The sequence below is a fragment of the Macaca nemestrina genome, chromosome 4 (assembly GCF_043159975.1).
Source record: "Macaca nemestrina isolate mMacNem1 chromosome 4, mMacNem.hap1, whole genome shotgun sequence".
NCBI lineage: Eukaryota > Metazoa > Chordata > Mammalia > Primates > Cercopithecidae > Macaca > Macaca nemestrina.
This window is the reverse complement of record NC_092128.1, coordinates 42,539,851-42,554,814: the sequence shown is the minus strand read 5'-3', so window position 1 is coordinate 42,554,814 and position 14,964 is coordinate 42,539,851. Positions and strand designations below refer to the sequence as shown.

At 37.5% G+C, this 14,964-nt stretch overlaps 1 protein-coding gene across 1 annotated transcript in view; it reads left to right on the top strand.

Moving 5' to 3' along the window:
* LOC105475620 (MET proto-oncogene, receptor tyrosine kinase) overlaps positions 1 to 14,964 on the top strand; it is a 116,867-nt gene that overhangs the window by 86,468 nt on the left and 15,435 nt on the right. Inside the window, exons 12-17 of the mRNA XM_071094581.1 lie at positions 5,379 to 5,525; positions 7,225 to 7,381; positions 7,576 to 7,716; positions 10,701 to 10,931; positions 13,252 to 13,332; positions 14,636 to 14,817. Coding sequence (XP_070950682.1) covers positions 5,379 to 5,525; positions 7,225 to 7,381; positions 7,576 to 7,716; positions 10,701 to 10,931; positions 13,252 to 13,332; positions 14,636 to 14,817 — 939 coding nt within the window. The remainder of the gene's footprint in view (positions 1 to 5,378; positions 5,526 to 7,224; positions 7,382 to 7,575; positions 7,717 to 10,700; positions 10,932 to 13,251; positions 13,333 to 14,635; positions 14,818 to 14,964) is intronic.

Below are 14,964 nucleotides of genomic sequence, written 5' to 3'. Positions count from 1 at the left end.
AAATTGAATGGAAGCCCGCTTCAATGAACAGTGTGTTTACAACAGCAAAGTCCTTTCATCTGCTTCTTTAATTAGTTTTAGAAAGGGAGAAATAAGCTTTTATCACTTCTTTTTTTTTTTCAATAAAACTAATCTAGTGTGACCTTTTGCTTTCAACAATTACTGTTTTTGCCATTTGAAAGATTCCAATTGGTTTTTCTTGATGATAACAAAGGTTTATGTGCAAATAGTTTTACACCCAGAGAAACTCTATTTTTCTGTTTCTGTATCTATGATGAAGGGATTAGAGATAAACGGTTCTTTACCTACCCTTCCAAGCACAGTCTTTATGGAAGAGAAAACTTCTTTTTCCATAAATTAAATACCCATTATTCAACATCCTACAAAATTGTTGGACCAAGAAAAACATAATTTGGCATCATCCTCGGCCTGTCAATGGTATTCCCAGCATGGTGAAAGGGTCTTCTAGAGACAGGCACAAAACACTTTATTTTCTTGCCTATATATAGAATAACTCTTTCTCTAACAAGTGTATAGCACCTGCCACGTGACAGAATAGTAATCTAGTGGGAGCAGCGGCAGTTCAGGGAGATTATTTTAGTATCATGAGTCAACATTTTTTCATACTTCACTTATGTATGAGAGGAAAGCAAAGGCATAAGAGAATATTTGTTGTGTCAGCAATCTAACTCCTTATCAATACGTTAAGTTGATCACATTAAAACTTCTACCTCTCGGCCAGGCACGGTGGCTCATGCCTGTAATCCCAGCATTTTGGGAGGCCGAAGCGGGTGGATCACTTGAGGCCAGGAGCTTGAGACCAGCCTGGCCAACATGGCGAAACCCCATCTCCACTAAAAATACAAAAATTGGCTGGACGTGGTGGTGGGTGCCTGTAATCCCAGCTACTCAGGAGGCTGAGGGAGGAAGATGACCTGAGTCCTGAAGGCAGAGGTTGCAGTAAGCTGAGATGGCACCACTGCACTCCAGCCTGGGAGACAGAGCTAGACCCCATCTCAAAAAAAAAAAAGAAAGAAAAGAAAAGAATAAAGAAAACGTGTACTTCATCAATGAAAGTGCTCTGGAGAGAATCATGTGTTTAGAATGAGATATGTTCTTTATTGCCAGGAAGAGTTCATGCTCCTCATGCAGCCATGCATGCAAGAGTTCCTAGGCTGAAAAGAGATTGTGATCGTTTCCTGCCCTAGTTATGAGAGTTCCTCAATTCGTAATAAGCCCAGTGACTACACCATGGACAAAAGGGTGAGCCAAGTTTGGATGAGAGAACACAATAGGGGTCAAGCATAAGTCACCCCTCAGAATGAATCCCAAGCCCCATGGATGGAGAAGGTAGTTTATGGCCAAGGCTTCAAGTCCCCCAAGACCAGTTGTAGACAGTGGTCATCAAAAGTAGGCATCTCTTTGTGGGTATCCATGACTCCCCAAGAACCTCTATCAACAACAGCTCATGTTTGTATGGAATTTTACAGTTGACACTGTACTTTGGCATGTTTTATTTCATTTGAGTCTCATGTGGACCCATGCAGTTGGGAGGTCAGTGATGATGACCCCCATTTGTAGATAGGTAAACAAAGGTTTAGGAAGATTAGCTGATTAGTCTTGGGTCACCCAGGGAGCAAACAGCAGAACTGGGGCCCACACTCAGGCTTCTTTGTTCCAAATTTGGTCTTCTGTCACTGCATGCACTAAATTACAGTATTTCTTATATTAACTCTCATTTAATGTATACTAAAATACCATCATAGAGATGCTTTTCTATCGTGTGCTATTTATATATCTATGCAATTATTTAAGGGGAATAGCTCTTAACATTTTATAAATATCTAAAAATTGATTCTGTTTAAAGAAACTCTATATTTCTCCCTAAGTATCTTATTTCTGACTTTTTATGCATGAGCATATCTTATGAAAAGTAGAGCAGTATTCTGTTTCATGCTGGAACAAGGACTGACTGACATTGCCTTGGGGGTTTATCTTATTCTGCAGCATATAGGAATCTATGGGAATAAAGATGCTTCAAAAGTTCAATCTGGAGAAGTCAGGTCAAACAAGAGAAAGGAGCACAGGAAGATGAGCCAGGGCAGGGAGCAGGGACTTGGTCTATGACATTGTCATCACAAGAACAAATGCTGAGAGCTCAGGTGGAGGTGAAGCATCAGTGTGTGGACATTGGAAGGATCAAGAAGGAAGCATGGTTCTGAATCATCCCAATCCACCTGCTGCCCAGAGCCAGCCAGAGGTTGTCCTTCTCCCTTTGAATAATTTATCTGCAACTCTCCCCCTCAATCTCAGTCAAAACCACCATGAACTCAGTTCTGAGTCCAGACAGGATAAAAGTGAAGGATTCTTTTCTCAGAGGTTATTTGGCCCAGTGTCAAGACCTATTCTTATTAATGGTGCTCATAGCTTACTCTCAAACTAGTATTTCTTTGTGCTGCCCAGGTTAATGGGCATTCTGATGTGTATATATATACACACACACACACACACACACATATATAAAAATATATATATATATTTTCCAGGGTAGTTTCATAGCACCTAATAGTAAAGATAGTAAAAAATCTATTCCTGTGGTTTCGTAGTTCCTAGTAGTAAAGGTCCCCAACTAGCCAGCAAAGCCACCAGTTTAATTTTGGTTTGCCCACCTTTTCCCAAATGGCCAGGGAAGTTTTCCCCAAAATGCCTATTAACATGTGGTGGAACTGAGTTCTGAAGTTGTCTGTGAAGGTTCATTGCTTGGTTCCTAAGTTGAGGGACTTGTGTCCTCTATGTGAAGTGTAAATCTCACCCCCTCACCACCACCTCACTAATTTCCTACTGCTGATCTCCCTGGACTTTGGACCCCCGCCTGGCTGGGTCCTGCTGCCAAACTGTACTGACTTGCCCAGACCCAGCCTGTGGCCACCTGGATGTATGAAAACTTGAAGGACGCTTCCTCTCATAATGTTATTTTTCAGATCCTACCCACTTCCACTCCCATCTGCTCGGTTCTGTAGCCATCTCAGACATGAGTCCCCAGGCCTGAATCCTGGATAGAAACATGTCACACCAAGCCAGAGTTGGCGAGGAAAGAGACTTGGTACATCCTGATATAGCACATTGGGCGTAATTAGTTTTTATTTTTGAAATGGATCCATTTTGACATTGCAGTGAGAGGAAGAAATCCTTACTCGTCTTTATATTCTCAGTGACTAGAACTGTGTCTAACACACAGTAGATGGTAAGTAGATTTTGTGTCAAACGGAATTTGATTTGCTTCATGATCTAGCCCCTTTCTGGATAATAGTTTTCCATATGTAAAGCAGATAATAGTTCTTCATATGTAAAGCAATAATACCTACTTCAGGGGGAGTATATTTTCAGGATAGTATGAGATGGTTATAACTAAATTGCTCTCTGTCTGTTGGAGATTAAAGATCAGAAAGCTCTCTCTTTTGTTGCTTTATTTTTAAACCCACTTATTATGATTTTAGTGACTGAAATCACCCTGAAGCAGTTGAATGACTTTTATTTAATAATAGTTAATATTCAACAATAAATATTAATGTAATTAATAGCAAAAGTTCTAAATAGAAGTTTTTTAACATCTCAATAAAGCTACGTTTATTTTCTTTTAAATGACAAAATTTAGCCCATACCTTTTGAAATTGTTTCTTTATTTGGGCCCCATTGTTATATAGAAGTGAGCTACAAGTATCACTTTTGTACTATCTGGGATTTTACACCTCTAAAACAATTATATATATAACTGATAGTAGTTGCTTATACAAGTCACTACTTACCATGTATCCTTTGGTATCTACATGTAACATAAGATGTAGATATGTGATATGTGATGTGGATGTGTCATCTGTTTTTGTTTTAGAGAAGCCTCTATGCAACAACCAAGGAGATCCTAAGCCTGAAACAATAAGCATTGGAAACGCAAATGTTGTACATTCATCCCTTCCCCCAACCTTAGTTATTATCTAAGCAAGCAAGACACATTTTAGACATTTTCTCATAAATCAAACCCTACAGCTCTTTAATCTCTTTTCTTTGTCTTTCCCTGAATTCCCTACATCATGTGGATAAGGGCTTTATCCCCCTTCAGACCTAACCAACAAGTTGTCGTTTGAAGCCCTGAAGTCATCTCTTAGATTGATGTGCTTCTGTGTGTGTCGGCCTGTGTGGCTGACCTGGTTCAATGGACTACACATACTGCTTTTAGAAGTATCATAAGGATAGGGTTTGTCTATATCCATTTTATCTGAAACTCCAACATCAGGTTATAAAGAAGTATTTTCTTGCCACTTCTTTTCCTAGAGTAATAACTGCCTGACCAATGAATCTGTTGAGATCCATATGAGACCATGTATGTGAATGGAGTTTGCCAAGTATTAAAGATTATATAAAACAAAGTAGCAGCATTGTAGCTATTACAGGCTGGTCTTTATCCATAAGAAAAATAGTAATATGTTTTGATATATGTCACCTCAAAATAATAGCTTGCTCAATAAATAACTGTACCCATTAGGTCTTGATATGAGAAATTATACCTAGGTTTGCACTTCTTTTGCAAGGCTACTTATTGGTTTCTCAAACAAAATGTTGATGTTTTTAAAATGCCTGATAGCAACTTCAGTTAACTAAATATGTCACATTAACTAACTTTAGAAAAATTTTTTGTGGAACTATGTAATTGTTCAAAGTAATAGAATTGTGCTCTCAAATTATAATGGTCATACAGCATTTCACATAAATTTCTTTAAAAGTGAATTCATTTATGCATAGGACTCAAGTGTGCAAGAAGGATGAAAGTAAACTACCCAACTCAAACAAAGAAAGAACATATTAATATTAGCATAACATAATACAGTGTTAATACATTAACAACGATTTAACATCAGATTTCAGGAGATGAGACCCAGGCATCAGTATTTTTTAAAGTTCTCACTGTGATTCCAAAAGCAAAGTCAAGGCTGAGAATCTCTGCATTAGGCAGCATTAGGTAGTGCAACAACAGAATCTCTAAATTGCGTCTTTTTTGCCAAACATTGATACCCCCCGAAGACAATAGTGAGGTGATGATAGGTAAGACATCATTCTGCGTTTAAGGATGTGAAGCAAGAACCTCTTTCCTTTTCTCTAAGGTCCAATTTGATGCAAAAGCTATATAATTCCTAACTAATACGTGCCCTGAAATTGTCTCGCTCCCCTTTAGCCATCCCAATTGCCATGAAAATCAGTATCATAGAATCATGTGCCTTGGCAAACAACATGGCCTGTGTTTGCAGTATATTTATATTCTTTTGCCATTGTTAGCATTCCTGCAGAACTGTGAAGTGTTAACAACCTTTTTTTTTTTCTTCCAGGGAAATGATATTGACCCTGAAGCAGTTAAAGGTGAAGTGTTAAAAGTTGGAAATAAGAGCTGTGAGAATATACACTTACATTCTGAAGCCGTTTTATGCACGGTCCCCAATGACCTGCTGAAATTGAACAGCGAGCTAAATATAGAGGTGGGATTCCTGCATTCCTCTCATGATGTAAATAAGGAAGCCAGTGTAATTATGTCATTCTCAGGCTTAAAATAAATCATTAAAGCTCATTTATGTGTGGGTTTTGGCTCATCAACTCAGCCTCCATTCCTGTTGTTATTTTAGAAATAGTGAGTTTTTTTGTCACATTGTCTCCTTCCCCAAGATTGGGAGGTAGATCTCAAAAGTTCTTTCAACCCACACTGCTTCTCCATCATGCCACACTCTTCCCAAAATTTGCTGTAATTTTCAGAAGAAATAAGGATGCCTCCAAGAGTGTCCTTCTACTGCCTCCCGCCACCCCAGGAGGCCAGAGCCGGTGTTCCACTGCCAATCACAGTGATCACTAATGCATAGAGTCCCATAAATAAAGGAAGGTGCATGCATCAAACAAAGTAAAATAAGGATTAAACTACTTTACAGTAACTTTTTTCATGTAGACAGCTGAATCAAACAACCTAGAACCAAAGCAAGTTATCTTTTCTTATTCTTTTTTTTAACAAGTTTATTGTGATGTAATTCACATACCATGCAATTCACCCATTGAAAGGGTATAGTTCAATGGGTTTTGGTATATTATATTGTCAATTTATTTGAATTGTGGTAAAATATATGTAACATAATGTTTGCCATTTTAACCATTTTTAAATGTACAATTCAGTTGCATTAATTTCATTCATAGTGTTGAATAACCATCAGCATTACCTAATTCCAGAACTTTTTCATCACCCCAAACAGATCCTCTATAACCAATAAGCAGCAACTCCACATACCTTTCTCTCCTCCCGCTCCTGATAACTTCTAATCTACTCTCTAGCTCTAGAATTTGCCTATTCTAGATATTTCATGTGAGTGGAATCATACAATATTTGTCTTTTTGTGTGTGGCCTATTTTACTTAACATAATGTTTTCAAGGTTCATCCACGTTGTAGCATATGTCGGTACTTCATTCCTTTTTGTGGATGAATAATATTCCATTGTATGTATCCCACATTTATCCAAGAGTAAGTGATTTTTAAAGGGTTCCTGAAGTCTTCTGAAAAGTTATGAAATGGAAAAACACACAAAAATTAGAAAATCAAAGGCTGAATCATGAGATCAGAGTTGGAATTTCAGAAGGACCATAAATCCTAAAAATCATAAAATGTTACAGCCAGAAGGGACTTCAAAGATTTCTGCTGTGTATCAAAACTGAAGTAAAAGTATTCTGAGACTTTATTGTTCCATCATAACAGTACAATTATTTACCTCTTATGGGAAGTCTTCTCTGCCCTCCACCCCACCGTCCAGGACAGAATTAATGTCCCATTGTCTCTGTTGATTACTATTTAGTCATACTTCTATGGCACATACCACACTGTACTGTAATCATTTATTTATATGTCTGTCTCCCCTTCTACACTTCAGTCCTGTTTTTTGTAGATCTTTTTATCCCTAATACCTAGTTACAAATCCAAACAGCTAAGTACCATATAAGTACTTCAGGGATCAGTGTCCCCTAATTATTTGAACACTGGAGCAAAATTGAGGAATCTCTTACTATCCTGAAAGCAGTTATGCCATTTGTAGAATGGCAATAACCAGGTGGTATTTGGGGCCCGAAGAGGTTGTGCTACAACCTGTATAGTATAAATATCTATCATGGCTAAATGCTGAGTTTTCTTTATTTGTCATTTTTAGTGGAAGCAAGCAATTTCTTCAACCGTCCTTGGAAAAGTAATAGTTCAACCAGATCAGAATTTCACCGGATTGATTGCTGGTGTTGTCTCAATATCAATAGCACTCTTACTACTACTTGGGCTTTTCCTGTGGCTGAAAAAGAGAAAGCAAATTAAAGGTGCATTTTTGTTACGGTTCGTTTTTAGAAGTTACCTTAAGAACACAGTCATTACAGTTTAAGATTGTCATACATTCATGTGTGCTGTCTTATACGTAGTCCATAAAACCCATGAGTTCTGGGCACTCGGTCAAAGTCTCCTGGGACCCATGATAGCCGTCTTTAACAAGCTCTTTCTTTCTCTCTGTTTTAAGATCTGGGCAGTGAATTAGTTCGCTATGATGCAAGAGTACACACTCCTCATTTGGATAGGCTTGTAAGTGCCCGAAGTGTAAGCCCAACAACAGAAATGGTTTCAAATGAATCTGTAGACTACCGAGCTACTTTTCCAGAAGGTATATTTCAGTTTCTTGTTCTGAGAAATACCTATACATACACCTCAGTGGGTTGTGACTTTGTTGCTTATTTTTGGTTTTGCATTTATATTTTTATAAAAACCTTAAGGAAGTATTTACCTCTGACAAATAAGTATTTGACACAGCATTAAATGGCTCTTATTTTTAAATGAACCCAGGTTCATTTAAAAATGTATATTATATTTATATTACATCATTAAAATCATATTTTAATCATATTTTAACATAAAATCATATTATATTATGATTTTACATTATGATTTTAGAGTCCATAAGCTCTCATCTCACAAAAAGGTTAATTTTGAAATCATTTGAGCAAAAGTAATTTGTTTATGATCTAAGTGCAATGGTAAGAAATTGTGAAGCTCTCTTTTACAATCCAGGAAGAGTTAAGTTACAAAATATAGTTATTTAAATGTAAGCTGGAACTGCTGCATTTTTTACCTGTTGAAGCCCAAACATTGAAACTATACTGTTAGTAATTCTTTGAAGTGTTCTCAATGAACTGTTAGCACACAACCTTTTTCCCACAGTATTCTAGGACTTGAATGTATTTTGAGACTTAGCCAAGGAAAACCTTCAATTACACTATGACAAAAAGGAGGGGTCAATATCATCAGCTTTGTAAAACACTATGCCTAGTAATGTTCAGGTTAACCAGAGCTTTTCACGTTGTTTTATTTAAATCTCCTGGTAAAAGCAAAATGTCTGTATTGTATCAGCTCCATTATCTTTAGAAGTTACAGGATGTGAGTCAAGTACAAGCATTTCCTTGGTTGAATATTTACCATTGGACAAATAAAATGAGTCATAGATCATTGAGGACACTGGAAAAGTTAGAAGTTGCTCATCCAAACAAGTTCAAGAGCAATGAAGCACTTAACATTTTAACATTTTCAACACTTACCACCTCTTGTGTTTTGAAGTTTATGTTACTTCTGTGGAGATACACATAGTAAACATTGTCTTTGCCCTGATTCCATTCACCTTTAAAAATCCATTCCTTTAACCATGTGGAAAAATCAAACCTAGTTTATTGTTTTGAAATTTAGATCTATTTAGTATTTTATACCCACATTTAGTATTTTATGTGCACATTTCATAGTTCTAATCTGAGATCATTAAAATTTACAAATTTTCTTTGAAAAAAAAAACTTACCTAATCTTCTTTGAACCTTCTTACTCAACAAAGCTCTGTCATCACTGCTAAGAAGGTTGAGTTTCACACTCTTTTCTCCACTGAGCCTGCTCCTTGGAGACATGAAAAGAAAACAGGTAAAAGAGGGTCATCTGGAGAGAATGAGAAAATAGGTGCACAGCCAAAACCTAATGAAGAGGCAACTGCAGATCTTTCCTCTCTACATCTGGTGGGGACAGCATTCTCATCAGTCTTTTTCATGGAGACCTAGAGTTCTATGTGGTGTGACACCAGGGTTGCACAATGATGGTTTCAATTGGTTTCTGCACATGTTTGAATTTAGCTGAAGAGTCACGTTGTCATGCCAAAGGACTTTTATCCATGTCTCACCAAGGATTTCCCTCAATGTCTGCACCCTTAAGCATTTAGAGCTCTGATCTCCAGATGCAAAGTCTTGGGAAGTGAGGATGAAAGAACTGAGTTTAGAGAGGCTGATTGTCATTTCCAGTCCCCTGGGGAAGGTTTGGAGACCCTGACTCCTTGGAATTAAAGGAGCAAGTACTCAGCTAGGCTCCTTCCTTCCTCACCCACCCAACATTTCAGGTACTTCCCAGATCTTCCACATCCCCTTTAAAGGTTGCACCTGTCTTGTTTCTGGCTAGTGTCTACTATAACTGGTGCCCAAATCATTGATGCCCAAAGCTTTTCTGGAACCACTTTTGACCAAGTTCGTTTATTATTAATCAAACTGTCCACTGTAGAAAATACTAAAAATGCTTAAGTGGGATTAGGAATAGTCAAGGTACTAACAGCACTCTTTTTGTGCCCTTCTCTCAGATTCTGATTCTCCTGCTTATGTGCAAACAAACGATATATTTTGGTGCCAATAGGGAACCCCCACATAACCCTCTCCCTGTGTTACATACTAATACATTTCAATACTATTCCTAGTTTATCTTTATGTCAGTTGCTGTGGCTGTGATGCCCCCTCCTTGATATGTGTGAATTCCCAGTGGAAAGAGAAAGGGAAAGTGGAAAGGATGACTTCTTGGCCCTATTTGGCATTAAGAAATTGACTATCAGCACAATTTCTTCCCCTGAAATGAAAAACATTTCTCCTTGCAAAAGGGAACTTTGCCTGAGGTTCTTACAGAGCTTTGGTTATAAAGATCAACTTACAAAGAATGCTTACCCCTTTCGTAATGCCCTTAACTAAACAATAAGGATGGTCCACTAACCGAGACCTAACATGCCTTCTCTAAACAACAGTAACACTAAATCCAGTGCCATCACTGCACAGTGGAGAATTTACTACTAATGTGAAAAGCTTTCAGTTCTGGGAATATAACCAGTATTTATTTCTAATCTTATGTGTATTTTTCCCTTGGCCAGGAATCCATAGGTTTTGCACAATAGTAATTAATTCCATTAATAAATAGTAGTCTCTCAAAAAGGCATCTTTTTCATTTTCTTACATTTGAGCTGGATTTTTGTGAGATCAGGCAATTGCTCAACTACCTTTGTTGCTTCCATTCTTAAGGACATGGTATATTCAAAAATAAACCATAAGCATGGCTTTTTCCTATTGATAAAAAGAGAAATGTGTAAGGAAATGAGGGTAAAAAGCTTTCAAAGTTAATACTTAGTCTACTTAAATGAAAATCTGTAAACATTTTATGAAATGCTTATATATATAACTCAGTATCTTTCCCCAAGTTATTATCATCTTTATCAAACTAATTCCACTATAAAAGCTCCTCCTGTTTCAATCCCCATTAAATGAGGTTTTACTGTTGTTCTTTAATAATTTTCCTTCATCTTACAGATCAGTTTCCTAACTCATCTCAGAACGGTTCATGCCGACAAGTGCAGTATCCTCTGACAGACATGTCCCCCATCCTGACTAGTGGGGACTCTGATATATCCAGTCCATTACTGCAAAACACTGTCCACATTGACCTCAGCGCTCTAAATCCAGAGCTGGTCCAGGCAGTGCAGCATGTAGTGATTGGGCCCAGTAGCCTGATTGTGCATTTCAATGAAGTCATAGGAAGAGGTAAGTATTTCCACTCAGCTTTTTGTTAAATACGATTTTCCAGTAAGCATTTTATCTTTGGCCTTTGCAGATTAGGAACTTAGACAATGGTGAAAGCAACTGACAGAGCAGTGATAACAAGTGTACTTGATTTCTGTTCTGTAGCAATGCAGCCCTGTAAATCATATCTGTGGGGATTTGCCCCTGTGCATGGAAGCAATTGCATAATCTCCCAAACATATTAGAACTAAATCACAGTTCATCCTCATCCTGTGCCTACTAGCAACTATATTTTCTTCGAAGGTTCGAAGGTGCCATTTACTTTCTTCTAAAATTCAGGGCCAAGTGCAGTGGCTCACACCTGTAATCCCAGCACTTTGGGAGGCCGAGGCAGGCAGATCACCTGAGGTCAGGAGCTCAAAACTGTCCTGGCCAACATGGCGAAACCCCGTCTCTACTAAAAAATACAAAAATTAGCCAGCCATGGTGGTGGATGCCTTTAAGCCCAACTACTAGGGAGGCTGAGGCAAGGAGAATTGCTTGAACCTGGGAGGCGGAAGTTGCAGTGAGCCAAGATTGTGCCACAGCACTCCAGCCAGGGCGACAGAATGAGACTCTGTCTCAAAAAAATAAAGAAATATAACTAACTAAATAAATAAATATCACTCCTTTCATTTTGGGTATTTTTATTCAATTTCTCTCCAGTCTTTCTTTACCCTGAGAACAGTGACAAACTCTACAAAGCCTGGTTTATAGCAGTTTGTACACTGCTGGACGGCATCAGAAGACAGAGAATTTATAGCATTCCCCTGATCTAAAGCAACATATATCATCTCTACAATGCACTCCAATTTCTTTATACAAAGATAAATGAATATTTGTAATAAGCTAGCCAGAGCAGCAATAACAGCTAGCATAAACAGTATTTGTGGAAATATTTAGCAGGAAAAGAAACCAATCAAAAACTGGGAAATGAACTTCACTCTTCTTGGTTGTTTTTTTTTTTTTCTAAAAAGCTTTTACCCTTAATACTAAATGGCCCCTGATCCCTTTTATTCTATATGTGCTGCAAGAGGTTGTACAGGCATCTGCCAGTGTGATACAAGAGAAGCTGACAGCGTGATTTGCCTTATATGAACACAAGGTCTTCTCACTTTCCTGTGGTAGCATCCACACATTCTTCTGTCAAGCACCCCAGGACGTAATCCTTCCCGTGCGCCTTCTTCCCCAAGAGTGGCTTCACTGTTAACAAACATCTTTCCGTTTCTCTTCAGAACAATATATAGTTCTGTCATAGGCCTGTAAATCCCAGTAATTGCACCAATTTTAGAGTGTATGGACTCACTAATTGTGTTCTAATTCTACACATTGGAAAACTCGAATTTTTTATCATGAAAGGTACTAAAATGGCAATTTTTTTGAAGTTATAATCACTAACAGCTCTATAAATATTAGCTATTATGTATTTATATGTTTTTCTCCAGGAGAATAGGAGCACTCAAAAGCATAGGTTTTATTTTATTCTTCTTTGCATTACTAGAGGGTAGCCTAATGCCTGACACTCACACACTAGGCACTCATGGTGTCTTGGCCAGCTGGATGAATTAATTAGAGAATGACTTACACAGCTATTAGACATTTGGCACCTCTGGGGAAAATTACTGCCACTCGATAAAAGGCTACCATTGGGAAAATTATGTGGTCAAAGCCAGAGAGAACTGGATGAAGTGAGTCAGGGTGAATTGGCTTCATTTGGGCAACTGCCTTTCGGTTTCTGCCAACCTGGATTACGTATTAACCAGTGACTAATGGGGAAATCCTTATTCTATAATACTAATCTTATTTTTAATAGTAACATTTTTATTTCATTTCAGTTTATTAGAATATAGGGAGCTTATTTTATGTGTTCTTTTAGTTCTTATTTACGTGTTTATCTTAGTTCTTCATGTGGGTTAACTTTATTTTCATATTTTAAAATACTATGTCATCCTTAAAAATACATTTATTTGATGAGGCAGATGTTACTCACCTTTTCAGTGGTTCCACTATGGTTGAATATTTTATTAGATTAGCCTTTAATATGAGTCATATCACCTACAACTTATTCATGAATTAAATCATCACATTGCTTATACCCTTCAGTGAAAGGTGTCACATCTACATATATATTTACAAACACACCTACACACCTACAGTGGTATTGTTAAAAGTATTTTTTAAACATACTCTTTTGCTGTATAGAAAGAAGAAGGAATAAAACGAAGCTTATAAAAGTCTTGATATATAATGATTTCATAATTAGATGTGATGCAGTACTAACCAAGTTCTTTCTTTTGCACAGGGCATTTTGGTTGTGTATATCATGGGACTTTGTTGGACAATGATGGCAAGAAAATTCACTGTGCTGTGAAATCCTTGAACAGTAAGTGGCATTTTATTTAACCGTGGAGTATACTTTTGTGGTTTGCAACCTAATAACTAGCTTATAATAAAATGTTGATTTACACTTTCCCCTTGTGGAAAAATCAGCTACCACTGAAATTATGGGACCTAATCCTGAAAATTTGTTTTGTTCTAGACTTTTATTGAACTATTTCCTCTGAAATGATCCCTCAGAGCCCTCATTAGTAAGGGGGTAAGAGAAATGAGGTTCTTGGATGAACTGAGTATCATTTAACTATAACTATGTTTGGCTTATAATATTTGTTTTGCAAGTGACATTTATGGAAACTATTGGAAGCATGTTGGCACATACAGTAGTAATGACTCATTTTACCCGGAGGCATTACTATAATTATTTTTTAACCACAACTTCCATTAAAAAGATAAAAAATGAAATAAGACAAACAGGAGAAAACGACGCTGGCCAAAAATTGAAAAATTGTAAGTATGGTAATACCTCATTTATCCACATTTTTGGAGAATGAGGCATTCCACATACATGAACTTCCTAAATAAATGAAACTTACCCCTTTTTAGTGCTGGAACATTACTTAAAATTTTAGCTGTTATTGAGAAAATCTTTTTAAGATGAAATGCATGCTCTGTTTAAGGGAATGCTTCCAAATACAAACTAAGTCTTTATTGGTGACCCCAAACCATAATTACAGCCATAAATTACTATATTACACAAACAGTGTACTCCACATACATAGTGTCCCTGGCTCTGCCTGTGTTGACAGATCTCACATGCTTGCATTTTCTACTCCCATTTCTCATCTTCTGCTTGCAAATTGCAGCAGCCTGAAAAATGGTAACCAACTTTACTACAAACTTTACATGGGACTTAATGAGCTTTAAGTGCACAAATGAAAGGTTTTCCTGCAAGATACTTTACTGCCACAACTATTTCAGTCTTTTTAAAATATAAATCGACATGCTAAATAGTGTTCTACATGGTTAATTTTGTTGGAAGTCTGACCATGAGGGAAATAAAGGTACAGTCTTTATGAAACCTAAGTACAAACTTTGCACTAAGTTTATAGGAGACAGTCTGGTGGCTGACTGGACACTATCTTGCAAAAGTGGGTGTAGGTGACTGGAAGGCATAGTGCAGAGTGGCATCATTCACTCAGATGTGTTATAAAATGAACACTCTGCAGTCAAACCCTCAGGACAAGATGCTAACTGTATGGCTTTCCATTTCATTGCTCTTCCTATCTAAATCTGACAAAGTATTCACTGTTCCATAATGAAGTTAATGTCTCCACCACTGGATTTCTTAGGAATCACTGACATAGGAGAAGTTTCCCAGTTTCTGACCGAGGGAATCATCATGAAAGATTTTAGTCATCCCAATGTCCTCTCGCTCCTGGGAATCTGCCTGCGAAGTGAAGGGTCTCCGCTGGTGGTCCTACCCTACATGAAACATGGAGATCTTCGAAATTTCATTCGAAATGAGACTCATGTAAGTTGACTGCCAAGCTTACTGACTGGCAGACTAGCTGTAAGCCAGCCATCCCTTCAAAATAGGCCTGCCCTGAGTCTTTAAAAAGCTAGTAGCCAAAGATGCACATTTAAAATGTTAGCATCATTCAAATGTACCTCAAAGTCT